Source organism: Lactuca sativa, chromosome 3 (genome assembly GCF_002870075.4).
Source record: "Lactuca sativa cultivar Salinas chromosome 3, Lsat_Salinas_v11, whole genome shotgun sequence".
NCBI lineage: Eukaryota > Viridiplantae > Streptophyta > Magnoliopsida > Asterales > Asteraceae > Lactuca > Lactuca sativa.
In genome coordinates, this window is record NC_056625.2 from 67,509,994 (window position 1) to 67,520,092 (window position 10,099).

The following is a 10,099-nucleotide window of genomic DNA, read 5'->3' on the forward strand; positions in this document are numbered from 1 at the left end:
TCCATGAATCCCCACTTTTTGTTTTTCCAACACCAAATTCTTTGGGGAGGATTTAGTTATTATCATCCATGCATACTGCTAGGAATGTCGTGCCAAAGTATTTTCCGTTAAGATTTAAAGCATACATTTTAGCAATCCATTCTTGCCCGTATGAAATATGTATACTAAGACGGTCATTTAAAGTTTGTTGGTTCTACTTCCCTCACGAGATATTACATGTACTATCAGCTAATATGCCCTTAGAGAAGTGACCCAATACCTTTTTGTTGGCTTGACGATGATGGGGAATGAGATATGTGTTTGAGCAAGTGTGTATGTTTGATAGTTTAATGACTTGAAATAAATCAATATCTTTATCTTTTGTAGCCATAACCGCCATTTATAATTTTTTCACAAAGAAAATAGCTTCATACCTATCTTTTGTTCATTTGTTCACTATAATTTGAAAGCCTTTAGTAACACATTTGAATCCTAATTTAAGCTTAAGTTATTCTTTTCTTTTGAAGAGTTGACACCACTTTGTATAAGAAGAATAATTTTGGGCTACATCACCTTTATGTTTTTGTTGAGCTGATTCAAGTAATGGTAAAGGTTCAGGCATCCCACAGTGAGGGGTTTGTGTTTCTTCATAATCGGAAAAATAATAATGATACTTTTCCTCTTAGGCTTTTCAGGGTTTTAGGGGCTTAGTTTTCTCCTCTTTAGATTCAGTGTCATGCCCAACAAAATTAGTGAAACTCTTGAAAGGCTCAACTGGCTCTCCATGTGGAATTATATTGTCATCATCAACCAACAACATTAATTTAACTTGATCATTTGCAGATTCATCAACATCAAATGATGGAGCATCATTAGCTGCAACCTTACCTTTATACATTATAATCATCCCATTTTATATGTTCATTGTAAGAAGGAACATGATTAATTTTCATATGTAATATATTGCAAATTTCGTTACTTCCGGCACCGGAAGACCTATTGCCATCAAAACAATTTTTCGCGGGAGATCGATGAATACCACTTTTCATAACATTATTAACAACAAACAATCATATTGTGTTACAAGACATACTACTAAAAAAACTAATAAATATCTGATATCACTATCGTCAAAAATCTACGTAACTATATTTGATCAATGACTTGAAAATATAGACATATTTGATTAGTGTCTAACATGGACTTGGAAGCAACCAACATCATTAACCCATCAAAGTTGATATTATTGTTTATATCTATACCAAAACATGTGTAGTCTAGAACAATATACTGTATAAATTGCCCTCCACTATAAATTTACACTTAAAAAAGTCCTTACATACTCATTTTTTTTAGTATATGAAAACTATTAAAACGGGGTTTCAACAATGGAGGAACAAAGACAAAGAAATATACTACCTACGGAAAAATAAAGAACAGAATAATGCCCGATCCAACCATCACCAACTTTGGAATGAACGTAAATATTCCGAAATACTATATTTCGAAGTAAGTGATCATTTTACAAAATTTTAAAAATAATGGTTATTGTTATCAAATTAATAATTTATATCAATCAGATTACTCAATTTCTCATTACTCAAATGTAAAATGTTAATAATTGTTTTAAACGTTAACAAGTCTTAGTTAACCAGTATTCCCCTGTCCTAACCATTTTGTTAATAAATTTGGTTATCGTTAATAAAAAATAATAAACTTAATTCGATCAAATAAATATAATAATTAAATATGCATATATAACTAAAAAAAATTGTAAATACATGTATTCATGTAATATGTTTTCTCTATTTGACAAACAGCAATAATATCTACAATTCTACATCACAAATAGGAAAAACTTGTCAAAGTAAGGGTACCCATACTTTCCATACTTTTACATCACAATCCAAACTCCCACTGTAAAGTAAATAAGATGTACCACTCGAATCAACAGAAGTACAACTATTCAATGCACCAGCCAAGCACTTGATTGGACCAGAATGCCCCTCCAACACACCCACACGAATAAATTTTATTCCATCAATACCCTTTCTCCATATCCTTACTGTTTTATCCGCGGACCCGGTCAAAACCAAATCTCCGACCACCGCAATACACAAAATCGCCATAGCGTGCCCCCTCAGAGCACCGGCCACCACCATATGCCGCCCTTTACCGTCGCTCTCTCCGCCATCACCACCATCATCACTAGGAACCTTTTTCCACACAATTATCGACCGATCACAAGCACCGGAATACAAAAGAGACCCATCCATGCTTAAAGCCAACGCATTCACCGCCGATTTGTGTTTTTCTAAGGTGGCCACCAGCTTATGTTTTTTCTCTCCGTCGTCTCTCTTCCAGACTTTGATTTTCCGATCGGCGGATCCGGTGTAAACGTATCCGTCCTGGGATACAACGATGGCGTTAATGGCGTCATCGTGCGCGTTCCAAACGGATTCCAAACACTTAAAATCCGACGTCCGCCACACCTTGAACGTCCGGTCCCATGAAGCGGAGTAAAGAAGTGAACCGTCGTGGGACAACGCCAACGCCGCGACGGCGTCGACGTGATGCACCCATGTACTACTCTTGTGCCGCCGTACCTTAACGTAGTTTTTGGCTAAAAACAGCTTTCCAACACGATCATTGAGCGTCGGCAAAGTCGCGATTCGGGTCGATTTGATCAGTTTCTGATTATTAGTATCGCCATCGTCATGATCGATCTTCCAAACGCGGATTTTGTTATCCTGGTGGCCGGTGAATAACTTGTCACCGCAAACCACCATCGACTTCACCGCACTCTCTCCATAAGCCATTAATTTTGGGACTGTTGGTGACGGGTCGCGAGGCCAGACCCGGATTTGGTTGTCGGCGGAGCCTGAAAGGAGGTGTTTTCCGGCGAGGGTGAGGGAGGATATAGAAGACGTGTGTGCTTTGAAGGTGGTGAGATACTGGTGGTTAGCTGTGATTTGTGGTTGTTTCGATGTTAACGAAGAAACCGACGCTAAACTTATTTGCGAGGAAAGAGAACTGGAATCATGATGAGATTCCGGTACTATTTCTTGATCTTTTGACCACGGGCGATGACATTGGAGAAGACCCATTAATCTGTTTGTTGTATTGAATCTCAATGCATCCGATGAAGGAAGGAGGTGTGAGTGTGAGTATGAAGAACAGGGATTTTGTTGATAAATATATAAATAGGATAGATCATAGAGGAAGTAGCATACGGCGTATGATAGTGAAATACGCTTAAAAATAAAGTAGAGAAGAAAGTTTGATAGCGGTTGGCATGCAAGTTGTAGCTCCGTGTGGACCGGGTTGGATCCGGTTCCGGTGCTCTCGCAACTTCTTGTCTTCTTCTCTTATAAACAAGTCTTATTGGTCAAATCCGGATAATATTCTCTGATTATTCATAAAATAATATATTATGTAAGAGAATGTGTTTTAAATTTTAATACTATTTAACTGATCATCAAAAGAAGTTAAGAATTAACAATAGATATGTTCTGACAATATGAAATGTTTTTTATTTTAGGTAATATGAATATAACTAATTGTTATGTTAATCGTAGCTCGACATTAATTAAAAGTAAAGAACAAACAAACAACTTTATGCATGTTCCTTTCAATGAATCATTGATGACTAAAATAGAAATTAAAATAAGCTTGAATTCAACTTTTTTACAATTAATACTAAAATGATTACACTAGAAATTAAAATATATGATTAATTAACCATTAGTAGAATGAATAATGTTGATCGTGATGTTCGTTTAAATAAAAGTGTTTCGATACGGGATTATTTAACTGATATGAATCAAGTTGTGTTTTAAAAATTCAAAATATCCAATTAGGAAATAGGCTCTAATTTATAAAATATTATGTATGTATATATATGTTTAAGTGCAAAATATTTAACTAAGTAAGATATGCTTGCAAGTTGCCAATTGGATCACACCCCTTTTGGTTTTTGGAATATAATGTGCCTATGGGTTATGGTACCACCTTCTACGCTTCTCCCTACCTTCACCATCCCACTTGATTATATACATACACATAGATACAAACACACACATAAAGGTGTAGATATTAATTGGTCCAAAAGTCCAAAAATCAAGAAATGGCTCGATTAGATCATACGAACGTGTCTAACCCAAAAGGTTGTGAACACTTGATTCCAGAAGACACAATGATTTATCGGGGTTGCGATTGGTCGCCAACTAGGTGTATACACTGTATTAAAAGAGAAATAAAGCTAAAATCAACTTATAAGTTATGAGTTAAAGAAAAACCGACATGATATTATTCTTTTGTTAATTCATAATATCTCAACTTTGTTTCTCTTTTGATCGTATCATAATATTTTAACGTATTAGTTTAGACGATATTTATCTCTCTATCATAATATTTTAACGTATTCGATTAGACGATATTTATCTCCCTTTTGAATATATGGTGTTTCATAATGATGTCTTCAAGTGTTTGTCCGGCATAAGGATGTTAGAGTGTTGATATTTTATTATATACACATAAGTTACAGTCTCGGGTTAATAACTAACTGTGAAACATAATTACAGAAAAGGAATTTATATCTAATTTGTCAGTCAAACTACGCAAAATTAATTTAACCACACAAAGAATACGTCAAATTGATGTTGTTCCAGTATTGGTGTGATAATGTATGTCCACGAGAGAGGAGGTCGGTATTTTATTAACTGAAGAACCCAATACATGATTACGACGACGTGTTACCGAAAAAAATAATCAAAACTTCCACAAATTAGCACCTAATTCTAATACTTGATAGAACTCTCTAATTGTTGTGTCACTTGTGTGAATTTTGTGCGAGGGAAGTGATTCTTCTACTGAAAAAAATTGATTCATCCATATAGAATATATGTTTCACTGACTTGTACAATAAGTGCAAGGATATTGTATTTGTTGATTAATCCGGTTTTTAAATGGAATAATCACCTGTCTATAATTATACCTCAAAGCAGAAGCCATTTATACATAAAATCGTTTCATAAATCTAGGAGTAATGAGTGTTGACTCTTGGATGTATTTATACATAAAATCGTTTCATAAATCTAGGAGTAATGAGTGTTGACTCTTGGATGTATTTATACATAAAATCGTTTCATAAATCTAGGAGTAATGAGTGTTGACTCTTGGATGTAAGGGGGTCATGGTTTTCTCATACAAAGAGTTAAGGGTTTTGAATACCAAGTATGAATGCATGATATGTTTCTTGCTTTTTGCCCTTTTGGTATGACTAGGTTGCAATCCTTTCATCTTACCCCCTTAAATGATAGACTTGAATTTAAACATAGCCTTGATTTGTATTTTTCTTTATCTCATTACACAGTTTTGAAAGTAAACTACTAGTCGGGTTTCACCCTTAGACATTTAACCTCTAAAGTTTGATCAACATGCTTGTTATAACTTCTCTTTCTAAATTGTAGTTTTTCTCGGTTTAAAAATAAACTTAAGCATGTCAAAAATAAGCTTAAAGTGTGGGTTGCTATGGAGAGGGAGAAAAGATTCACTTAGTAGAACAAAACTCAAGAACACCTTGATCAATTAGATAAGATATTCGATGAAGGGGCTGCTACGATGCGTTTGTCAAAAGAAAAAAGGTCATTGTTACAACTATAGTATTGGAGAAAAATGAAGGTGGTGAGGTGAGTTTTCTTGCACAAAAATCAAAAGTTACTTATGCTAAGGTAGGAGATGAAAATTCAAAGTTGTTTCATGGGATGTTGAAACAAAAAAGGCGGAAAATTGTGGTGCATGGGATTCTTAAAGATGGTGATTGGATTTCTGACCCAATCTTGTCAAAAAAAAGAATTTTTAAGTTCTTCAGGATAAATTTAAAGAAGTAGTTGAGTTCGATCTTGTTCAAAGAATCCCTCGGTTCTTCTCTTTAAATTGTGAGCAGGTGGAGAGCCTTGACAGAGCGTTTTTTGAGGAGGAAATTAAACAAGTTGTGTGGGATTGTGGAAGTGACAAGGCTCCAGGACTGGATGGGTTCAATTTCTCTTTTGTTAAGTGATTTTAGAATCTTTTAAAGGGAGATATTCTTGAGTTTATGACTGATTTTCGACACAGACGATTCATCCCTCCAAGATGTATTTATTCTTTTATTACTCTCACCCCCAAGGTAAAATATCCTCATGTGGTTAAAGACTTTAGACCCATCAATTTGACTTGTGTGATTTACAAGATCATTGCTAAAAATTTAGTTAATCGTCTTGCAAAGTTGGTGGGGTCTATTATTGGTATCAAGCTGTAATGACCCAAAAATCAAGGGTAAAAATTTTATTTTTATTATAGTTAAAACAAAGATATCATTTAAATCCAAGCATTCCAAAACATTGCTAATTTAAGACATTAATCAGAGTTCATCCCCAAATCACATATCGCGGAAAAACACAGGTGTGTGCGCTGCGATCAAGTCGGACCCTTCCTTTCCAAACCGTTGATACCTGAAACCATAAACAAAACTATAAGCACGAAGCTTAGTGAGTTCCCAAAGCATACCCCCACACAATCCACATTATCACATATTCCACATTAGCTATATAAGCTACATAACCACATAAGCCATGCATATAAACATATAAGGATGTCGTGGGCTTCTCCCAGGGTCTTATACCTACATGTCATGGGCTCCCCCACATGGTCTTTACCTAGGATGCCATGGGCTCCCCCACATGGTCTTATATCTAATTGTCATGGGCTCCCCCCGGGGTCTTCCATGCAAATAACATAATAGTCAACTAGCATATCCATATATCACAGAAATATCTATCATACTACATAACCCATACATAAACATATAGGGATGTTGTGGACTCCCTCCAACGTCTTACTTATATGTGTCATTTGTTGGATAAGGTATCTAAGTCCATAACTATATTTGGTATGTACTTGACCCGACCCGACATGGTCCATTTGGGTTGCATGACATCATGCATTTGGATAGACTAAATGAGAGAAATAAAACTTGTGGTTTATTAATATATTATAAGTTCTAATATATTAATAGTATTATTTAATTAATATTGATCAAGAATTAATTTGGAATTAATTAAGTGATCAAAAGATGACTAATTAAATATATGGGTTGATTATGTAAATCATCCATAACTTGTATAGTGGGCTAAAAGGCTCCATGGATTATCAAGTTGGGTTAAACCCATAGGATTCTCCATGGATGCTCCATGGGTCATGGAAATGAAGAGTCATGTCATATTAGGGTTTACGTGGTGCAACCCTAGATGTGACACACTATATAAGGAACACGATACTCACCAAAATTGGCTACACTAAGAACAAGAGAGGCAAGCCGATTTTTACAAGTGTTATGCATACTCTAAAGTTATTCCAAAGCATTTGGTGTTGTGTGAAGCATTTGAGGCATCACACTTGGGGTGCTAGGCTCTCAAGGTTTTCAAGGAATCAAATCAACTACAAGGTATGTAATTCTAGCCATCTTTTAGTTTAAAAGTTCCCCATGTATGCTAAATAGGATTATGAACCTTGGAAATCATATTTTGCATGTATTTTAGACAAACATAGATCCGAGGTTTTCTAGGGTTACATGTACACTTAGGGGTGTTAGAATGCTCAAAACCCATCAGTGGTATCAGAGCCTAGGCTTGTTTGTTAATACTTGATGCAAAATAGTGTAAAAAATCCATTTTTGAGCTGTCTGCACAGGGGACTTGACGAGTCTATGGGGGGACTTGAGGAGTCCAAGTGAAAATGCAACCAACTCGGCAAGTCAGTTCGGGCACTCGACGAGGTGGCCAAGCAGAGTGCAGAATTTCGATTTTTGCTACTGGAAATGGACTAGAAACATTACCCTAAATTGTTTTGGTGTTGTCAAACTTGTTTTAGATGGTGTAATGGTTGTTCTAATCTATTTACAATGGCTAATATCAAAATTACATGATTATATGTGTTCATATGTTCTTGAAACTTTGATATGGATATTCATCTTCTTATGGGTTCTTGATAGATCATAGGAATTACTTGTCCTCAAGTTATGGATAACCAAAAGTCTCTTTGTGTTAAAACCATTAAAAGAACACAAAAGTTACAAAAATGAAGAGTCTTCATTTTAATAACTCATAAGTTATGAATTGAAGAGTTTTGTTAAGTTACAAAACTTGCCCTCAAGTTTTGGAACATGTAAAGTCATCTAATAAACTTTAGTTCTAACCCCTAGATTTTTAAAAGTTACAAAATAAACCTTTATACTTTATAATATTATAAGATAATATATATATATATATATATATATATATATATATATATATATATATATATATATATATATATATATATAAGAGCAAGTCGTCTTACCATTAGTAGGCCTCATTCACGAAGCCGGTCTATAAGGGGGGTATAAGGTTGTTGCCTATAAAATGGAAGCTTAATGGGTGTCCACTCTCACCCACCGCTTCCTTGATCGGTGAAGGGTCGTTAGCCGAACGGGTAGGACAAAGACTTATAAATTCTCATTAAAAGTATGATGAATATTATAAAGTAACTAAATATTTTATTAAATTCCCAATCTTAGTTACTTTAGGAAAATGTGAATAAGGTGCTAATCCATGAAATTACACTTTACACTTTGATTAAGTCGTTAGTGGAGCGTGTGTGGTTAACCGGCACACTAACCTGGACTTAACAAGGCAGGTAAAGGGTGACTTAAGGTTTATTATAGGTCGGTGGAGCGCGTGTGGTTAACCGGCACATCGATTGAGTGATAAACTTTAAGGGTACCAAGTAATTTGCATGGATACTTCACACCTCGTTTTGTGATCCTCGGTATCCCAGTCACAAAACTTGGAGGGCACACTCGAGATTGAAAAATGTCTTTGAAAAGTTCATTGAATCTCAAAAGAATCTTGGAATTTCTAAGAACCAATTAAAACCTAATAATTTATGTTTCGGTTTTTGGTGGAAATTGGTGAATCGTCATTCACCTACCTTTCCAATATGTTATAGGTTAGATTATGACATACCTCTTCTAAGTTATGATATATTGTGATTGTATCCTAGCCTTAATATTATATTTGGGTGTTTTATTAAGGACAATCTTTATATCTAAAATAAACTTGTTCTCTTCTTTTTCAAATGTCTTCCAACGACACTGCTTCTGGCTCAAACCCTACTGGCTCCTTTTCCCTCATGAACCTATATGGGAGGGTCATCTTCGATGGTTCCAACTTTATGGATTGGATCCGGAACATCAGGATGGTGACTCGCTACGAGGACAAGGAATATGTCCTCGATAAGGAGCTAAAGGAGATCGATGAGTCCACTGCTACTCCCCAAGAGATCGCTGACTTACGGACTCATGAAAGAGATGTCACCAAAGTGGCATGCATCATGATGGCCACCATGACAACTAAACTCCAGAAGTCCTATGAGGACTACTACCCTTTTGAGATGCACCAAGATATGATGGAAAGATACCATTAGAGTGCTCGTCAAGAGCGGTATGAAATAATCTCTTCCATGATAACAACCAGGATGAAGGACGTAGATTCCGTCACGAGCCACATGCAGAAAATGAAAAGGTATGTTGATCGTTTGCTGAAGCTTAATGTGAACTTCCCCGAGGAGCTTGCAATAGATATCATTTTGCACTCCTTACGCTCGTGTTATGATCAATTCCTCATGACATACCATATGAACAAGGAAGAAGTTACACTCAACAAACTTCAAGGACTCCTAAAGACCGTAGAAACAGGTCTTAAAGGTAAGTCGATTGTTAACTCTCCTACTCCTACTCCAAACTCTGCCCCTGTCTTGGCAATCAGGAAAGGTAGAGGTAAGAAGAAGAAGAGCCCTTCGAAGTGTACCAAGGGTAAGAACCTTGATGGCTCTTCTTCAAGTGGAACCAATAAAGGTTTCGTCACTCCTTCTTCTGGCCCAAAAGAGGTTGAATGCTTCTATTGCCATGAAAAGTCTCATTGGAAGCGGAATTGCCCAAAGTACCAGCAAGATGTGAAGGATGGGAAAGTTAAACCCAACCATGCAGGTATTTACACTATTCTATCTAATAACTTACCCTATTCTAACTCTTGGGTCCTTG

General features: G+C 35.8%; 1 protein-coding gene across 1 annotated transcript; it reads right to left on the bottom strand.

The window, feature by feature from the left end:
• Positions 1-1,710: 1,710 nt before the first annotated feature.
• On the bottom strand, positions 1,711-3,194 carry LOC111888326 (protein JINGUBANG). The gene has a single exon (XM_023884484.3). The coding sequence runs from the start codon at positions 3,084-3,086 to the stop codon at positions 1,842-1,844; it is 1,245 nt and encodes a 414-aa protein (XP_023740252.1). The 5' UTR covers positions 3,087-3,194; the 3' UTR covers positions 1,711-1,841.
• Positions 3,195-10,099: the final 6,905 nt, after the last annotated feature.

Excerpts from the sequence above, each read along its gene's own strand:
- LOC111888326 (XM_023884484.3), bottom strand. The coding sequence starts at position 3,086 with ATGGGTCTTCTCCAATGTCATCGCCCGTGGTCAAAAGATCAAGAAATA.